General features: G+C 36.8%; 1 protein-coding gene across 2 annotated transcripts in view; it reads right to left on the bottom strand.

Moving 5' to 3' along the window:
• Nucleotides 1-21,440, bottom strand: part of STXBP5L (syntaxin binding protein 5L) — a gene marked incomplete at both ends in the record, with an annotated part of 176,517 nt that overhangs the window by 61,788 nt on the left and 93,289 nt on the right. For both annotated transcript variants that reach the window (XM_079546881.1, XM_079546882.1), the window contains 7 exons: nt 439-586; nt 1,810-1,882; nt 3,472-3,626; nt 3,787-3,865; nt 4,439-4,562; nt 10,734-10,817; nt 17,052-17,115. In XM_079546881.1, the coding sequence (XP_079403007.1) occupies nt 439-586; nt 1,810-1,882; nt 3,472-3,626; nt 3,787-3,865; nt 4,439-4,562; nt 10,734-10,817; nt 17,052-17,115 (727 nt within the window). The remainder of the gene's footprint in view (nt 1-438; nt 587-1,809; nt 1,883-3,471; nt 3,627-3,786; nt 3,866-4,438; nt 4,563-10,733; nt 10,818-17,051; nt 17,116-21,440) is intronic.

Genomic DNA, 21,440 nt, shown 5'->3' with positions numbered 1-21,440 from the left:
AGCTCAATAAAATAACCAATATCTTTATTTAATGGAATGCTGCCAACCTTCAAATTCCACCAAAGATCTTCTGCTTTGCATTATAATCATTTTATACACTACTTCTGTCTTCAGTACAGATAACATTTTCAGACAAATTCAAATTTTACACTGATGACATTCTTTTAAGTCAGTCTGATCTCACATAATTCCAGCAGCCTAATGATGAATTTCTGCATAATGGCAGCTTAATGCTTATGGTTCAGTGATGGTAGATATTACTGAAAGATGAATATCAAACCATAAGAAATCACAGAAGGAAAGCTGCATCTAATCTGCAGGCTGGACTAACTTGAAATTGGTTATTAAAGAAGTAAATTGAAAAGAATTTGGTAAGATATTTCAAAGACACGGGTAGTACATGTGTTTTCTTTCTCGAAAAATACTGGTTTTGTTTACCTTATTGCTGTATCCTTGCTTTTTATGTTTTGCTCCTACAGAATAGAGTACAGGAATCAAATCTGGAGGACAGTCGGCAAAATATTCTGTGCAGGTGACAGGTGACTCATGAATGTCAATAGGATATGGATTTTCAAAGATTGGAAAACTAGTCAAGGAAGACAATTTATTAGAAGCATGGTGACACACTGAGCCATGTAAGAACATATTCATATTAGAAAGTATATCACACAATCTAAGTAGAATAATTACCGATAAAGTACATTTTTCATTATTTTTTAAAACATACATATTGTTTTTAATGTTTAATTGTTTTTCTAGTTTCAACGATGTACAAATTCCTGTGCTGTGACAATAATCTGTTTTTTTTTAATAAATTTTTTCAGCATCTCATAATCTCATTTATGAGATACAGAAATCATATATTTTCTAGAAGCTTCAGGTTCACTCATATGATATATGCCGTGACCCAAGAATTAACTATTCAACTCTATATTTAACAGTTCTGTTCATTGTGTTGATATACTACTGATTCTACAGCGAACAACTGCATTAACAGATGAAGTCGATTTCAGTTTTCTTCCCACTTTCATCAGTTTGGACTATCTGAAAAGAAATAAGGCCTCATTTCTGGCAGATTACACAATGTTATTCACAATTCAAAAATGCAAGAGATTTGGTTCTGATTTCACTTGCATCCATTTTATACTGCTGAGATGATAGGAATTACTCTTGAAAGTGAATGAGGTCAGAATATGATTTACTTAAAAATGTTTCAAATCTTCACAGAACAATTCTGTTCTTAATTATACCAGTGTGAATGCGGATGCACTTTTTGACACAGAACAAAACAACTAAGAATCACATCCTGCATTATATGATATGTATGAACACTGATTTTGATGTAAAAGTATTATTTACCACTTAAAAACAACAAACGGATCACGAAGGAATCCCATAGATCCACATAAATCAGTGCTGTTATTTACTGAGATACTTGAGTAAATACATAAGTGGTAGTCCTGATGGAGTCCAGTAAAGTTAGACATGCATATAGGCGCTAGCTGAGTGTAATTTCTAACATGAAAATTCAGGTTGTAATTCAGCAATTGTCCATGAATCATTTAACTTTGATGCTGTGTTTGAGGGCTATACTGAAGGGACTGTAGATTTAGATTTATTCCCAAACTCAAAAGCAAGCTTCTATTGATCAGCTTTAGATCCTAGCTTTAAAGGTGGAAGTAAGCATATAGACTGAGTGATTTTGTGCAGTAAAATGACATTCCATTATATCATTCGGATTTTTTTTTAATCATCAAATTCTAAACAGTTAAGAAGAATCCATAACTTCACATAAGATTTTATACTTACTTGCTTTGTGTCAGGTCAACAACAATGAGATCTTTTTCCAAAAGCACAACTACAGCATAGGGTTCTTGAAATTCTGTAAGAGAGGAATCAGGTATAAAAAACAACAAATTCTTCCACTAGTCACTTTAAGCATGCTAGTCACATTTATGTTCTCTAAATACTTACAGTATATTAAACAAAATCTAGAAAGCATTTGATTAGGGACAAATAGGAAATAAGAAAAGAAATTACTTTCAGGCAGAACTGCTGATTAACATACATGACAGAAACAGTATTGACATTGTATGGAAACTGTTGAATCACAGCCTGAACCACTGATTGATCACCTGGGGAAAAGACTGGCTCAGCCCTGGGAGCACAGGTGAAGGCAATTCAGCTGTGTGACCAGAAGGGGTGAAGCCTGGCTGCACCTCTCTTAGACCCCATTTAAGGGCTAACTGCCACTGGGGAAGGATCTCTGGTTGGAAATCCTTCCTTGGTGGAGCTTATCCCCAGGTGAAGGCAATTCAGCTGTGTGACCAGAAGGGGTGAAGCCTGGCTGCACCTCTCTTAGACCCCATTTAAGGGCTGACTGCCACTAGGGAAGGATCTCTGGTTGGAAATCCTTCCTTGGTGGAGCTTATCCCTGGGAACCTGGGTTTGTCTGATACAGGCTCTTTCATAGCACCTCTCTACTGTCCTAGTCCTTAAGTCATTGCACCCTTGCTGTAATGCCTTTCCTATTGTACTGATCTGTCCAATTGCTAAAGGCATAATGTAGTATTCCAGCAAGATGGAACACTGAAAGTAACAGAATGTGAGGAGGTTGTGTGTATTATGGCATTGTTGAATCCAATTGTTACTCAGACAATGACCTTTTTGCTGCCCAGCATTAATACTTTTTCTATTCAAAACTATTCCTTAAAAACAGACTGTGGACAGCTAGTCCAGTCCACTTGATATACAGCGTGTTTGTTTCCAAAGCAATCTGAAAGGAAGATTACAAGAAGTCTTCTCTATATCTTCATTTTAACAATAACAAGGAGAATTAAAGAAACAGCATGATAGGAGTACTCTGATGACAGCACAAGTGCTTCGCATAATACAGTTGTGCTGCAGACACAGTGAGAGTGAAATACCTAAATTGAACTCTGCACAGAAAGAACTGCAAATTAACTTTGATTACTGAAAATTACTTTTACTGCATGACATTAAAACAAATAGAGTTGTTTTTAATATATATTTGATTTATCATTGTATAAAAGACTTACTTTACTCTTCTGACTGAGGGCTTAAAAAGATAAACTTAGCTTCTTTTTCACTTGCAGCTTTCTTAATTTCACTTCCCAGAATTTTCTGTGACTTCAGCATTTGGCAGTCTCATAATATGTAGTGAAACACTTTAAGATACATAAGCACTTATGTTTGATTAAGAATAATAGTATTTCACACTAGCCCATGTTTCAAATGTGTATCTTGAAATTTATGCATTTTTTGTTTCCCACTAATTACTTGTCTTTTTTATGTTCAGAATCCAAAACAAGTTTCAGTTACTTTCAGCAATAGGGGATTTTTGAGATGGAGACGACTGCAAGAATGGAAGTTCCCGGACAGGAATTCAGATATTAGAGAAGTTCAGTTCATTTATACTTTCTATAATTCTATTTTGCTTAATGAACTCACCATTCGGATATGGGGTTTCACAAAGAGTTAAAAAATCAACTATAGGATGATCCATTTCAAGAACTGTAATTGCTTTCCCATGCATAATCGTTAGACTTGGTCTTCGACAAGCCTTATCATATGACAACCCACCGGAAAATATCACAAATGGTTCACTGTATTAAATATAAAAACATGGTAATCATAAGTTTATGTAATAAGTTTACATTAGAGGTGTAATGTCTTAACAGCTTTAATATCTTAAATAGCTTTGCAAAAAAAGACAAAGGAAAGATTCAGAGTGTATTAATTCACGAATGTAACACTGAAACATACCTGTTTTTACAGGTTTTGTACTCCACTTTAAGAATTGGTTTACAGGATTCAGGTTTTTTTCCGTCTCTTTGAATTTTTCCTAAGGAAAAAGAGGATGGAAACTGTATTAAAACATCAGGATAACAGAACTAATCAAACTTTCAAACTAAAATACACACCTTGAAGCAGTTACATAATCAGAAAGAGTGGAATTTTAAAGCTACATGAAATGGTAAGTATTAATGCCTATTTCCCTAAAATATGCGTGTTTACATTTATTATAACTTTAAGTTTTTACTGCTTTGTATGTCTGAAGGATTACAGATAACAATTCAAAAATTTGAAAATAATTACACTCAGCTAATAATTATTGAATTTTACTGACAGTACACCTTTTCCTGATCAAGGATGAGCATAAAAAGTTTAATTTTTTTTCCCAATATAGTTAGTTGAAAGAAAAAATTAAATAAAAAATACATTTTAAAATCATGGGTTCTTTATTAATTCTGGCTTAGAGAAAAGTCACTTGTAAACAATAACAAAAATCCAAAACAATTTTATTTTTCTTACTTTGGAAAGTCCCTGCCTTTTTTTTTTTTTTTCAACAATAAAGACACCAGTAAACAATGAGATATTGCACTACTTTACTGTACATTTTTACTATCAAAATTACCATGTGGGATTGTGGTCTGGAAAGGTCTGTTAGGACTTTTCAGGTTCCATAAGGTCAGGCTTCCATCAGAGTGACTGCACATAAACTGTTTCCCTTCATGGTGCCAAGCAACAGAATGAATAGCCTATGGAAATGAATGAACAACTTGAGAGTGAAAAGCAATACACTGTTTACACTAATGAAATTTTAATATGTGACTTTCAATTATATTTATCTAATTGTGTATCAACAGTTGGATGAATTTTGTTTGTCTAGAGTCTGTTAACTGCACTTTTTAGTAACCAATAGCTATAATCTACACTAATTCACAAAACAATCCGTTATAAATGCTAACAGGGTACAAGAATGGGAGAAACTCTACTGAATCAGATCAAAATTGAACAAACAGGATAATAAGTAAAAGGTATACAAACAAGGAATATGCAGCACAGTAAATATTTCTGATTGTTCCTTTGAAGTATTTTATTTCCCAAATGTATGGGAATGCTATGCAATGGTGTTTACTGATAGCATACAACAGATGCAAGTTTTCTAAGAAGATGTATTAGAAAAAGTAGAAATAGTTATCAGTTGTTGAATCTTTTTACCACCACATACCAGGGTTTCAGAGAAAGAACCTTGAAACCTGTTATGCATCACATAAAAACAAAATGACAGAGAGGGGTTGTTTCATTCATAAAGGAATGATATAAGATTATTTTGGAAAACCTAAGCGTGTCAGAGAAGGGGAATATCACACTCCTGTGTACACAATGCAAATAGAATATATTGAATTTTACATATAGCAAAAGGGGACGCTTCAAAAATTAATCAGATGTTCTTGGTGTTTCATGAATAATTAGTGGAACTGATGGGCAAAGATATCAGAAGTTAAAAAAGGGATTAGACACTTAAAATGAGTAACGATAACATCCACAATTGTATCTAACAAGCTAAAAAGCAGGGCTAGTAACTAGCAGGAAAAAACTGTACCAAGCTGCTGGTTAAACTATCTCAGCTGTTAGGTGCCACCTGCCAACATAAGTCTCCTGTTAAGTGGAGCTGAGGAGAAATGGTCCTCAGCAGTCACAGAGAGTTGTTATAACACAGCTCAAACTCACCTGATAGATTGCTCCACAAAGGTAAAGAAATACTTAGGATTTGTTTTGGAGGTCTCAAATGGGAGTCACGACTAATTCTAAATGGTAGGGCATTAAACAAGTCCCTAATTTTCTCTCTGCAAGAATATGCCTGGTGTTCTGATCTACTTCTTTAGCAACCTCAAAAAAACTGAGCTGTTATTTCATTAGAACAAGAGTTTATCGCAGTAGATGACTCATATGAATGTTCACACAGCATATACACATAACAGATCACTCCAGATTGGGTATGTCTCTCCTGTAGTATCAACAGCGGCTGCATATACACTCCATCTTCTCTTATATTCAGCATGTACTAAATCTAGGCATACTCAACACTGTTGCAGTTGTCTCCCAAGTACAGAATTCCTCCACTGAGAAGAAATGACGGATATTCAAGGACCACTTTTAACCATAGTCTGAACAAGCACCATACTCATCCTATCACTTAAACCTTAAGAATCCTTTGTATTAGCAGTACTGCAGGACCATTGCATCAGATTTGATGTTTCCATAATGGTACAGTATTTGAGAAAGGTGGGAAGGGAGATGTCATTTGGGAAATGTGTCTGAGAACTCTGCAGCTTTGTTCTGGAGACATGTCATAACGAGATATAATATCTATGCTACAGAAGGCTCTGAATAGGCTTTGACGCAGCCAGTCAAACTTTTGAAGTCTGCATAAGAAGATGGTTGTTTTTTCTGGGAGTTGCCAACTATCAGTAATAATTTGTAGGTATTTTGAAGCATCTGCCTTGCTTGTGTACTCTCTTTTATATTAATCTATGGAGAAAAAAAAAAAACAAACTTTTGACAGAATAAAGAAAACGGTTTGCAAGCATCTGAATATCTCATACTCAATAGATATGATCACTACTGGGAAGATGACAATCATCATTACACCAAGAAACAAACTTGCACTTGACAACTCAAAGAGCGGGCACAAGAGTCTAAGCAGCAGCTCCACTTTGGCATTAGGTGTTTCACAAGTGAAAACATCTTAGTCTCTTGAGATTTGACATAGTAGACAAGGGCACACTGCATAAGGAGCTGATGAGCTGAGACAACTTCTGGCTTATCTCAGCTGTGCTAAAAGAGAGATAAGACTAATTTTATCTCTAGTGAGTAGAACATAAGTAGCAGAGAGAAGCTTTAAAGGGAAGATGCAAGGCTTACAAAAACACCTAGTAGAGAAGTTCACAATAATGCAATACGGCCTTTCCTACCCTTGGTGAGAACCTCCCTCATATGAAATAAGCAGACGTTTTATGTATGAAAGGTTTCCAGCCTTCTTGATATGAAGTATGGCATGACTAAGATACAGTAGAAGACACAATTATGAATGCTTCAATTACAGGTTTGTGAACCAGGGACAGGGTCCTCATGTCCCCAGTTACAGGCTGTTGTGTTGCCTAAGTCAGCCGTGTCTATGACATCAATCTGGATGGAAGGAAAATGAAAGGATATATTTCTTCAAGTACTGGACAGATCTTGATAATATAGTAAGCAACTCATCTCCCAGTCATAAGATTATCCATGCTCTGAGGAGATACTTGCAACATGTCACATATCCAAATCTGCCAGACTCGTGTGATATGAAGCATCATACTTGTGTTAAGAATACAGTGTAGCTTAGAAAGGATAGGTAAGATTTCACAATGATGTGCTACGGGACACTAAGAATCATTATCTCTTTTTAATGCTTTTGGTAACCAACTGTTCAAGCATGTAAAGAAAGGAAACTTGTTCAATCTGAGCTGAGTGTCCACTACTTCTAAGACCCAAATTTAAAAATAGCACTCAATATAATGAAAAAAAATGAAAGAGACTTTTAGAGAATGCTTCTCACTGATAATGACATGGAAGCATTTCTTATGGCTATACAAAACAAAGCATCTTCAATGTCATGAGATACGAAATTATTCTCCACTCTAAGAACTGACTGACTGCAGATGTAGTTCTCATCTTGAACTTAGAAAAAAGGAGTATTTAGATTTGTGGATGCATAATCAGTTACCAGCCTACTTTCTACTTCAGGATCAAAAATATCTGCTATTAAATTCTTGTCCCTATGCTATACAGCAAGTGATTTTACAGATCTGAATAACGAAGAGCCTGCTTCTCAGCAGGTCTATGGAGACAGAAATCCAACATGATTGAGGATCCCGTGAAAGGGTGAGTATCAGGATGGAGTTTTGAGGGTGTGTACTTCTATTTTGGGTGACATGACCAAGTTGGATATCTATCTGAGAAAGAACTGGCCTTGGTGATGAAAATTCAGGTGCATCAAAGACAACAAAAAAATCTATTTCACACTATAAGTACAAAGGGGCTCTTAATGGAGAAGTCAGGTTCCAGGAGAATTTCTGGTATTAAACTGAAGTAGTTGCTCCATTGATGAATCAAATAAAGAAAGTGCTATCTGACTATCCTCAGCAACGCTGGAAGAACATATGGTGACTTAGATCAGACTCACTGTTCATTCATCATCAAATATGGTGACTATATTAGCTTCAAACTTGCTAAAGAAAGTAGGGGGCCTGCTCCAAAAGTAATGCATCTCATTTTATTTTGTTGGCCCACAATGTCAGAGGCATACGTTGCTGGTATGACAGTGGAGGTTGAACCTTTCTGCCAATCCTCCATTCAATTTTGTTGCCATGCAAGAGATGGCAACAGATGACAAAATGGTGTCTGACAGGAAGTGCATATGGAGCAAAGGTGTGTAGCTGAATTCTTCCATGCACAAAAAAAAAAGACAGAAGAACCTGCTGACACCAAACAGTGAATGCAAGCACCATGAATTTGTGTGTGTTTCAGGAGGGGCAATATGAAAGACAAGCCATGTTCTGGACAGTCATGTACAGCTGTCACATCACAAAACGAAGTACATCTCAATCAGTTCAGCCACATGAATTGGCAGGTTATGACCAGGGAACTGTGTACAGAGCAGAATATCGACTTCAATGCATTGGAAACTATGGTGGCAACACTGGAATACTGCAAAATGTGTGGCAGGTGGGTCCAATGAATTCTCACACAGGAACAGAAAGAACGCTGTACTCAAGTTTATCAGGACCTACAGAACCAACATGAGGTTGCAGGTGACAGTTTCCTGAATTGCATCATTACTGGTTGTCACGGCTTGGTTCCATGACAGCATCTGAAGGGACCCATGGACCCACGCGCTGAGAAAGGGGGAAAGGGAAAAAAGGTAGGAAGATGGGCTTAGATGAGAGAAACAGTGGCAAAGAGCTAAGGGAAAAAACTTGATTCACTAAATATAATAGCAGAATGTGAGATAGTACAATACAGTATGATTGGAATTGAAGCCAATAAAGCAAACAAAATGGGAGAGATACAGTTTCTAAAGGTTAAGTCCTTACTCTAATGCTGTAGGTCAGATGGTGGGAGCAGTCTTGTGACTCTCAGTCAGGTTTATCATTCCCTCTGAACAGAAAATAGAAATGGAACAGTGAAGTCTTCTGGGAGCTGCAGTTCATTCTTCTGTTCTGAGACCAGGAAACAGGGAATAGCGACAATCCATGGAACTGCAGCATTAACTCTCTAACTTCCAGAACAATACATGGTGTTATGTTTTGGAATACCTATAACAAGCCACAAAACCACGACACTGGTGACAAGGCATAGTGTCACCACTATGAGGTGGAGTCAAAATGGCACTCCATGGAGTGACGACATGAGAATTCCTTGCTGAAGATAAAGCTCAAGACGCAGCCCCTAGTAAGTAAAGTGACATGCATTGTCTTTTGGGATAGGAAAGGGGTGATCCTCCTGAATTTCCTGGAACATGTCCAAACGATCAGCTCTGACAAATATCTATGATAAACCTTATGTTTGCAATCCTACGTTTTGGTGCCAAATACTAGCTGGCACATGCTGAACTAATAATTTATGACTTATAAAACCTTTATAAATCAGTATTGTAACATAAACCTTTTCTAGGGATTTCCTACAGGAATCATAGCAGATCTGGAATATTTTCAATCTGGAGCAAGTCTGGAACAAAGCACAAGTTGCAAGTTCACGCATCCCTGTAAAGATGGTAAAAGAATCTTTCAAATATATCAGCAGACAATGGAAAGCCATTGAAAGTTGCACAGAGTGGAACAATGACACAGCAAGTAACCACTGGGGAGGGAAGCACATGACTTACAAAATGAGAAAAAAATAATTCCTGAGAACAGTTCTGAAAAATGTGGAACAATTAAACTGTAAGAAATTTTCAGCACTCAATAACTCTGACTTAGCAAGCTATTAAAAAGAAAGGAAGCAGGATTGTAACGGCCCTATTTTATGTTCTCTCTTCCTGAGCACAAGAGAGGACAGTGTACGAACACGCACCCTACCTTATGAGGAGACCTGTGAAAAGAAAAAGTTTATCCAGTCTCAAGGAATAGAACGCTGTATTTTCCCAAGTGTATACACAGGTAGACTGTCAGTTATACTGGGATATATCTTGAGGCTTAAATGCTGTCCTGTTTAAACTCATAATTACCCTGTCAGTAGAACATTTGCTGTGTGCAGGATCAGAATTTTAACTCTGAAGTTCAGTTTTAATGCAGTTTTCATGAATGTGTACACACCTTCCATCTAATAAGGCAGTAAGAGAAACAATCAAAAATAGGCATATATCCATTTTTAAAACACTTTTTATTATTACAATAACTGTACCCATGTTTGATATAATCTGCTTTCAAACAGCAAGAGTTGATATTCTGATTAAAGCGAGAATACAATTCTGAAAATTTTTTGTGTAGATTTTGACTACTGGATAATACAGAAAGCCCTACAAAGTAATTTGACTTTCATTCTAGTTGATGTTCTAGTAATATTCAGTATCAGTAATAACATTTCTTATGTAGCTATATTGCAGGTCAGCTCATTACTACATTCTGTTCAATTAGGGAATGAAGAAGCAAATGAATCTGTTAGAATTAAGGGAAAGTGGCTCCGTGTTGTATTACACTCAAAAGAGGCTAATGTAGTACAGCCAGAGAACTCAAGTTTTGATTTGTATTGCCAGCAAGTTGCCCAAAAACAGAGCACAAACAGTATTTCGAGAACACACAGTGTTTTAAGACAAAATTCCATCTGTTTGGTAAGAAATATAACTGCTGAATAACAGTATTTATGAATTAATGGAAATTGCTTACCTCATCATAATAAGCTCTCAAATCAGCTCTTTTAGATCGTAAGTCCCAGAATACTACAGTCCCATTTTCATAGCCTATCAATAGCTGGAGGAGGGAAACAGACCCAATTACAGTTTCATACTCAAAATATACATATTATATATGTATACATAGTTATTAAAGAACTTCACGGTTTTAAGGCATATTTCAAAAAATAAACAATATAAAAAATACCAAACTGATGCACAAGACTGTAGATTATAATATACATAATACCCTGCATTCAAATTATCTTTTACTATAATTTACTTCTTATGACATACAATTCCAGTCCTGATACAATGTGCTTCATAGATCATTTTTTATGCAAGATTATATATGCGGACTGTCTTCACAATTTTTTGTCTGTTGAGAAAATACTAACATAGCATGTTTCTCTCAGTGGCTCTCTTCCTTCCCTAGTTGGAGGGACAACAATTTGACACCTAAGAGATTTCTTAAATTACATCAAACCAAAGAGTAGCCAGATTAAACTCTCTTTCATCTAGATATATTCCTTTAATTTCTGCTTTCTTTTCTTTTAAACATTTTGAAGAAATCCTGTTGCAGAAAATAAATTGCTTACTTCTCTAGAAATTGAAAGCAAGTTAACCTGTTTGCAATTTTTTACTTATAGAATTAGAACATCATACAATCATGCATACCTGAGAAATACCAGTGAGATTAAGCAAAATATAATAGGGAATATGATAGAGAAGAAAAGCAACGCTTAGGAACGAAGTAAGAATGAACACTATGCTTTCTCCTTGTTTCTACTAAAAATAACTAAATCTTATATCAGCTGCTGTATTGAGTACTTTTAATTTGAATTTAGTTCATTCTAAATCTTATATAATGTGTGAAGCCTGGCGTGCTTAGCAGTCCTGCAAACTGTTTCCCATGGAGCTTGTCTTCCTAAGAATCAGTTCTGAAGAATGAGAATGAGCATACTGGAAGACACACAATTTGATTATGGACTATTCATGTACACGGGGCAGTGATATCTGCAATTGTTTTTTGTCCTAAAATACATGGATGATCGCAGAAGGCAAACAAAAATTCAAGAATTTTTCGTATCAAGAATTTGAGGGAAAGAATGACAAGATGACAAGACTATCTCTTAGTCTGTGAAACTTCACTAAAATCGCTGCTGTTACTGACTAATAGCTTGTGTAAGTCATAAAAGTTAAACTGCTGGACTGCAAAACAAAACTCTTTTTTTCCAAATTAAGCACCTTTAATACATCAATACCGCAGTATACAGAGTCTGGGAATACTCTAAATTCTACTGGATATAATTCTCTGTGTTGTCAGAATATTTTTTACATGGAGATCCATTTCGTGTTCTCGGAATGACTTACAGTTAAATACATATAATACCTGAATAGGAAAAATACCTGATTATTTAGGAATTTTGTTCCCTAACAAAACACAAATTGTCTTGGAGAAATCTCAGAATATTTATTATTTTTGCCCTGGACAGGTCCATCTGGGATTCTGTAGCAGAGTAAATGAGAAAAGACATCAGTGTTCAGAAATCATATAGCAAACTGGATAGTATTGGTGTCAGGTTGCCATATGGTAATCTGACACAGAGGACTGCCAACAGGAAAATGAACAAAGGGCCTTACTGCAAATTCTTTCACTGCCAGTGTAGTGGTTCTAAACAGAGACAATTGTATATTCAGAACTTAGTGATTCGCATAACAGCCTAACTATGCACAGGCCTGTACTGAGATACGCTCTGCTGCACATATTCCTTGACTACAAGACAAACTTAGCTGGGTAATGGTAAAGGAGAAGCCTGTAGGCAGCTCCCTCTTGGTAAGAGTAAACACAGTACCCATGCGCCCTTGTCTTAATCTAAATGTAAAGCAGTATCTTATATGAGCAACCTTTTGCTTGACAGTAGAAAGAATAAACTTTTTGAGTAAGTAAATCTTTTAAGAGCTCTAAAGAGATGGAAATGCCGATGAACCTCTTCACAAATGATGTCAGCAGAGTGTGCTGTGTCCATTTAATGTTGTACTATTTGGGGTTTCCAGCATTTTAGGTACATAAGATTATCTGTCTTTTTTCCTTTTTGTATTTTTTGTATTCTTTGTATATATCATGCAGATTCTGAGTGCTTTTCTTACTATCTTCACTACTGCATTACAGCTGGGTACCAAACCTGTTGAGTTTGGTTTGGGTCTACCAGTATTCTTTCTCAGATTCATACAATTATAAACAGGAAAGGAATAGAAAAGCATTTAGTATGTGACCTTGTTTCATAATAAGCATTCCTCCCCCAGTGAAGCAGGCTTGCTTCTTGATTTTTATCACTCTCTTTTGCAAAGACATTGTGCTCCAGGTAATTACTAAAAGGTAAAATATCACCTATCAGATGCAGCTTCCCATGTGATCTATCACTAAAATGTCGGTGCACAACAGCACTAAAGAACTGCAAGATAGAAAGCATTGAACTTAACGGGAAGCTGAAAGATGCACAGAACTGCTGCATAGCTGCAATCTCTATCTATCTTCTATTCTCAGATGGTAGCTCTGCTGCTTGACTAATAATAGTGTAGTGTGACAATAAAGTCAGAATTCCAACAGGGTGAATATGATTAGTCTCATTCTCTATGTATTTATGATACTCTAAACTGTCTGAATCAGTTGATCTGAATCTAATCTGTCTGAAGTACAGAAAACCCAAGCCTTCTCACTCCTCTTGCTTATTGTAGGCACTTCAGAGATCTGTAAGATGAGCTCTATGCTAGTCAACACTGTAAAAAAAATCCATAATCTGTAAATACAGCTGTAGGAGAAAACATAAACAGAAAACCATAAACGTATTGATACATATAAAAGGAGTATAGGAAGAAATCAAAAAGCTATCTTTTCATCTTGTGTTTCTGAACCCTTGTTTAATTTCTCATACTTAACAATTAAGAATCATACAGTAGGTTGCACAGAATTTCAATGATGGAGGAGTCCTGGCACAATCTTCCATGTCTAGCAGAGTTGCTCCACATTCTGACCACACAAATCCTTATCCCTGAAATGATTTTGATGTCAGTGTTTAAGGGAGATTTCTCCTTTGCAATCAACAACTTCCATTCTGGTACCTGCCAGGCAGCCCCCTCTTTGTCCTGGTAGCACAAAATTTCTGTGGGGAGAAAAAAAAAGCCTGCCAAGCGCACTCCACATTTAGGTGTTAGTAGATCTCAGAACACAGACTCAGAGATAGGAACTTTAGTCCACAACCTGATGGTTGATATCATTAAACCTTTTCCTATTAAGCTTTCTCCAGTTGCTGGGAAACTACAGATCACTGCAGTTAATGTCTTCTTCTGTGTCAGCAAGAAAAATACTGTTTGCTACAGATCTGCCACTTACAAATATCTGTGTACTTCAGTCTGTTCTTAATGTACACTAACTCACTGACATGGCAGGTAATTACATTTCATGAACTTAATCGCTTAATCACTTAATCACTAGGTCCCCAAATTGTTCTTAAATGGCAGGCTAAAAGCCCAGATTCTCTTTGTTGTCTGTCTTCCAACTACCACTTGCTAGAATCGTAACAGAGACCGTCTTCAAACCCCGCCTTGATAGTTCGTTTGGAAGGTCAAAGTCTTCTGGAATTAATTACATTCAATCTTTTGGCACAGAAATACTGGTCATCAGTCATTGATATCAACTATTGAACTTTAAGCATTCTAACAGTAATCAACTTTATGATATCACAGAGAAGTATACACTACTGGATCTTGGCAGAGTGCAATATCCTTACAGAGTATAAGAATATCTGTATTACCAGCAATGATTATAACTGAATTGTTACCCAAAATATTCTTCTAGCTTTTGTATTGAAAGAGACTATGGACTGTCTTCCTCTTCATAACAACTATTATTTTCAAACTCAGGATCACAATCAGATCTATTCCACAGTTTTCCTGTCTGACATAACTGTGTATCAGGTAGAAAACGTTGCCCCTTCTCTGAATCTCTTTGAGCCTGATTACATCACTTTTGAGATAGAAGAGCAAGAGTTTTTTATTCAGTACTCAGCAGGCAAGTCAACCACGCATTTATGCAATAGGCCTGTTTTCTCTATTCTGCTCTAAATGGTGCCTGTTGTTTTATTTTTTGATCACTACTGAGCACTGAGCTGATATTTTCATTGAGAAATCAGTCTCCATTCTGTAATCTTGATAGTACGCAGTAATGATCATCTGAAACCCTCCATCTTATATATGAAGTTAGAAATATTCTTATCCTTCACATGTATCACTTCACATTGTCTATACCAAATACTTACAAAAGTCATTATTTAAGCTGCCATTTTACTGCTGAGTTTCTCGTTCTCCTGAAGTCCAGCAAACCTGATTACATCACAGTTTACCCTCTTCTAGGTTGTTCATAACTATGCTGAGCACAAAAATACCCCAACACTGGGTTTATATTTTTCCTTCCATTTTTTCCTCTCTGAAGAAAGGTCGGTTTTTTTTTTTATTTTCATTCTTTCAACTCAAATATATATATATTTTTCCCCCTCTTTACTATTGTACCTTTTCACTGGAACCATGTCTTTTGATTGAGGGTTTGACCTCCTCCTTTGTTTCTGTGAACCTTTTACTGATATCTTCCATTAAATATTAAACTGCTGATTCCACATTCTGCAAATCTGCAAGTATTTTGTTAGGATCAATTGGTTTTTTACACCATTTTCAATTTATCAATGATACAAACAGCAGCACAGGGATGGTTTCAGTACATCTTTCATTCTCTCCCAATACATTTCCAATGTTTGTTTTCAAAAAGAATCCACCTGACTTTGCTTTTACCAGAGCCTTGCTCATATGCCAATACTTCATCAGAGCCCAGACCTCTCAAATGCATTCTCCAACCAATAAGCAACTGTAGTACTTTCCAAGTAGACTCTTCTCCAACTTCCTTTACTGAGAAGTTGGAGTCTCAGTAGTTGAGAAGTTGAGAAGTTGGAGATGAAGTCTTTTCATCTTCCTTTCAGCTGAAGTAAAAATATTTTAGGTTTTTGTTGTAACATGGTACATGACTTCCTTCAAGAGATACACACTCACGGAGAATTTCTTTTCTTTTGGCATTTTTCTCACTACACATTGTGCTTTAGGTGGGTCAGTAACAGCTTCTTTGGAATGCAACAAACAAGACTTGTACTGGAACAATAAAACTTGCTTTTTATCAGGTATTTCAGCATCAATAGTTAAGTAGCATTTCTTGATGACTCCTGGTTTGAGGCTAAGACACTATGCTCCGTAGCATTTAATTACTTTCATTGGCTCTATCCTAAATTGCTTCAACTACTGAGATTCTTTCAGAAAAGCTTAAAGATCCAGGCTGTTGGAGGACTAGACAGCAAGTGCACTGTCTGCATATAGTTCACTCTGCAAGATGGATAACTCCAAGGATTGACAATATAAATGAAATTCAGATGTAGTCTCCAGTGTCATCCTGGGTAGCTATTTTAATTTCAGCATAATGTACCCTATATCAGAAACACAAACTCTGAATGCTTCTAATTTCCAATAATCATCAGCAGTTACACGAGACACAGCGCCAAATAGATACACCGTTTGTAAATCGGAGTCCTTTATAAATGCTTACTGAAATGTAATTCTCAAAAGTGATCAAAAAAGACAAAATAGCTAAGTGCCCTTCCACATGGGCAAAATGCTAAAAAATTTAGCAGCAGCATCTAAATAAAACATTTCTGGCAACCAAATTTCATTTTCAAAAAGCTACCACAGAAACAAAGCCAACTCAGATTTTGCCTTCTCATGAAATGAATCACACTTCAGTTACATGTTTTGCTTTCACTTATTCACAGCTCTTTGCTACTCTCAACTCCACTAAAGAACAACAGCGAGTTCCAAATGTTGGTTGCTATCATTATTATTCTTGTGTAAAAAATGATATATGATCTTATGAAAGCTTGGTATAATGTCCTCATCATAGCATGCGTTCTGCAAATACCAAAGTCCTGGCAGTCTCTAGTCAATTCTTAATTACGCAAAAATCTCATTTATTTAATCAGGAACAATTTTGACAATTTTGACTGGCTGCAGGTTTCAAGAGATGTTGTCTGTGTATTATAATTTCTTACTCATAAACTTATTCAAAGAGATTTTTTTTCATAAAAGCTGTAAAACAGTAACAGTGACCCTAAACATACATATAATGAATGAAAGCAGATTATCATATCAGAGAAAGTGTTATTAAGGTCAATGCAGGCTATAAAATGTTGCAGTATGTTATATCATTAAATGTACTCACTTTCCCTTCATCTCTTGGGCTATCACTTAAATGTACAACTGGCCCAGGGTGAGTCTTAGTGGATCTGCAAGACAAAAATCAATTCAAATCTGTGAAACTTCTCTTCGTACAAAGAGCTAGATGCTTACCTTAATTGCTAGGTGTGTTAATATGCATCTCCAACAACTTAAAAGTCTTTATGAGAAGTCCAAAGGGGAAGATAGTTATCTGAAAACAATCTATACACGTTCATGTTCAACTCTGTTCTTTCTTGCTCTGTTACAGGTAAAGCCCCTCATTGATGAATACTTTTTTCTTTTTTTAAAAAAAGAACAACTTACTTTTCACCCCATTATAGATTTTTTCCCCCTAATTTCTAAAGCTTTTTCGCCTTTGCTTTTGTTCACTCCCTCACTTTCTGTTTGCCCTGCTCTCGACTGATTTCAAGGTTAATCTGCCAAGGATATGTAGTCTTCAGTAGATTCATTTCAGTAACTAATATCAAGCCTCACTAAGCTCTGATGTCATTAATGACAGAGATTCAGTAATCTCAAACACACTGCTCCATCAGCTAGCTTCTTAGTATTAGAGGGACTCTGGAAATTAAGTATCTTGCCTTTGTTCAATAAAGCCTTATGTCTTCAGACCAACTCCTACAGTTACATCCACAATGCATACTCAATATAGCTCCTCAGCCATAAAACTCATCCTTTGAGTCTTTACAAGTTTCTGTATAGATCACTTTCTGTTCTTGCTGTTCCCTCTATTTTTGTAACAGGTACCATCAACTTACTATGCAGTTTAGTACAGGGATTGCTGCCATCCAGCACCTGACAGCAAATGCAAGTAGGAAACCAAAGGAATGGATGAAGATTTTTGGACTGCCATCTTTTCTGACCAGACCTTTACACCCTGGCAGTCATACAAAGAAGACCAGCACTAAGTTCACAAAGCTTCAGACTATTTGACATGGTGAACAGGACTTTTCCTTTACTTATGTTCTGGGTCACAGCACACATCCCCTGCATTTCAGCTCAGGATCTAGACTTGCTCTCCCTACTTACACGACTGATCTGAATTTATCAAACACCAACAGAAAAAGAAATAAGTCAGAGATTGGCCAGGCCCATAAAGTTTATCTGGAAGCCACATGTAAAATGACTTAGCCAATAAACTAAAAAAAATTCTGCAAGAAAATTAAAGAAAAATCAAAACAAGCTTTTCCAGCCAAACTACTCAAAGGAATTGCATAAGAGTATTCAAATACTGAACTGTAGCAAAACTGGATATCAACCACTTTATTCTACCAGGAACAATTCCCAATCCAAATTGAGATTAGTATACAAAAATTTCCAGGCATCTTGAACATTAAAACATTGCAGAGTAATCTGTACCCTCCTTCCCAAAGCAATCATCTAAACACCAGACAGACTTCCAAGAAAGGCTATACCTTACTTCCCTACAAGTATTTTAACATTACTGCTAGTTGAACAGGCAAGTCTAGTGGCAATCTGGCAGCATGTTCACATGGTGAACATTCTTCATGAGGTGATCCCACGCCATCATCTCCAGCTTTTGCAGATCATGTTTCCTCAGCTGTAGCATTATACTTTGCTGCACAAGGTCTAGGTTAGTAAGGCTTCCACAAAGAACAATTTGCAACATATCCCAGCAAGATAGAGAGATTAGCAGAAAGCAGGGGAAAACCTATTCACAGTATATACGTTCCGTACAGAGTGCGTTTAATAGTGACAGCAGCAGGTACACACTTGGCTTAAATCATAGCATGCAACCATTTTATTTATTTATTTATTTATTTTTGCAGAGATGCAGGTAACAGGAGATCTAGCTATTCTTATCCCAGTCAGCTCCCCAAAAGGGACAGCCTCAAGCTGAACTTGTGCATCTGAGTAAGCTATACTGGAAAGAGTGAGAGACAGAACAAGGAATTTTCCATTTTAGACAGATAAGAACCATTTCCAACACACTGTGAATCCACTTTTCTCTCCCTTTTTGCATTTCTATGGGCAGTTCCTCACTGTTAAAAATGGTCCAGTTAGTCAGACAACAAACCTTGTTGACAAGTGCTACAGAAGAGGGAGCAGAGCCAAGCAAACAGTCATGGCAACATCAGCTGGCAACAGATAAAACGATGCAGGCAGGCATGACATGCTGGTTTTGGACAGTTATTCCAACCCACCGAACTGACCATTATGCAGACTGAGTAGCTTGGCAATACAGGTGTTGGTATTTGACCAGGAACATTAGCAAAACTGAGGAAAATGGAGGGAGAAAGGAAAAGTGTGTACTGTTCTAAGACACAGGGTGATCCCTTCTAAGCTGCTCTTGGTATGTGCTAGTTGTAAAAGTCAAGAACAACTTAGATACATTTGCCCGAGCACTGTTTTCTTTTTAAGATGTATATGTAGCGCTCACTAAAGAACAAATTCATTTAGTTTTGAGTGGAAGCAAAGTGTTACATGAGAGCTGCAGCCGCTCCACATTACATCTAATGATAGGTTAGTTATACTTCTATTGCCACACAGGATACTAGCTCCTTTGAAAATGATACAAAACTGTTTTTCACCACCAGTCTTACTTTTATCTTATCCTTCCAAGGAAGTACTCTTTGATTTCCATCTGAGACTTCAGCTAAAAGGAGTAATGTCACTCATACAACACATTTTCCTACCTCATTTCTCTGTCTTGAATCTACTGTACCACAGTAGTTGGAGGATCCTGGAATGTTTGCATCTGAAAAAGTATAATAAAATTTCATCCTGCTTTTAATGAGATTCAACACTTTTTTGTTGTTTTAGGAGTAAAATGAGTTTTATTTATGAGGCTCCTAGATATTTGGTCAATTTTGCTGAGTAAGTGCTTCACATACAATCTCTGTAAAGTCATTGCCAATCACAGCAGCCTGTACATCCAATTTAGGAAATTTTATTTTTCTGCATTCTTGTTCCTCTATATTGCATATAAGCATTACCTTAATATTTATATTACCTTACTCTTCAGTACTGTAATAAAGTAGTTGTTTTGTATTATAACTAACTAGGTCAAGTTTCTTCCAATTTTATTATTTTAGTCTAGAAGGTATGTTATTCATCAAAAAGGTCAGTGAAGCATTCTTCTGCTTTCACACCTACACCAGCAGTTTTAGATTCAGTTCTTGTTAGCTCATTTGCATCAAATACAGGGTGTAGGATGTAAGGTACTGGTAGTGTGGAGGCTGCAGGGGTGGCCTTTGTGAGAAAAGGCCAGGGGCTGGCTTGTGCTGGACACAGACAGCTCCAGAAAACCCAATGCAGGACACAGCTTAGCCCAGTAGCAAAGTTTGAGGTGCCTTGGGAAAATGTATTTAAGAAGGGTGAAATGCTGCACAGGCAGTAAGGAGTAATGACAACAATTGTGAGAAACTGCCCTGCAGACACCAACACCAATGAAGGAATGCAGGAGGTGCACCAGGGGCTGGTGCATAAGTTCCCCTGTAGGCCATGAAAAAGACTATGGTCAATTAGGTTGTCCATTTGCAGCTAAAGGAGGACCATATCTCCAGACAGTAGCCTCTGGAGGATGCCACAATGAAGCAGTTGGGTATTTAAGAATGAGCTACAATCTATGGGGATCCCACTCAGGCTCCTGAAAGACTAGGTCATGGGAAGATCCCATGATGATGCAGGAAAAAATAGTATGAGGAAAGAGAGACAAATTGTTATAGACTGATTGCAACCCCCCATTCCACATCCCGTTGTGCTGCTTTAAATTTTGTCTTAATTTTCACCATCCACTTCTATTTTTAAATGGCAATAAACCAAATTTTATTTTCCTCAAATTGAGTCTCTTTTGCCCATTGACAGTAACTGGTAGTTAAACTCTCAGTCTTTACCTCCACCCATGAACTTTTCCACCTTATTTACTTCCCCTAAACTGCTGAGGCAGGGAAATGAGGCAGTGGTTGTATCAGGGTCTTGCAGCCAGCAAGGGTCCACCCACCATAAATTCCTTAATTGTTCAACAGCTGTCAGTTTTGACTTCATACAAGTAGAAGAAAACAGTGTTTACTAAGTTTGGCAGTCATAGTACTAACTCTGTCAGGAAATGAGTAAGAATTTTTTTTTTGAACAATTGGGCAGCCTAAAACTCATTTCAGATTTGCTATCACAGATAACGTTACACATGGAATTTCTTGAGTGATGACAGCTGATGTTACTGAAGCATTCTAAGATTGCAAAGCCTGCTCCCTGGAAGTCTTTCTGCACTAGCACTTCCAGTGCTCCAAGAAATACTGCTTTTTGTCCACATCACACAAAGCATTTTGTGCATCAAAACTGATTCCTCTTCGGTCTAAACAACAAAGAATAGTCACAAGGTGCAGCACAAAGCTTTTAGTTTGGCTTTGCAAGA

Source organism: Tetrao urogallus, assembly GCF_951394365.1.
Source record: "Tetrao urogallus genome assembly, chromosome: 1".
NCBI classification, from domain to species: domain Eukaryota; kingdom Metazoa; phylum Chordata; class Aves; order Galliformes; family Phasianidae; genus Tetrao; species Tetrao urogallus.
The sequence above is the reverse complement of the archived record's forward strand: the minus strand, read 5'-3'. Positions and strand labels throughout refer to the sequence as shown.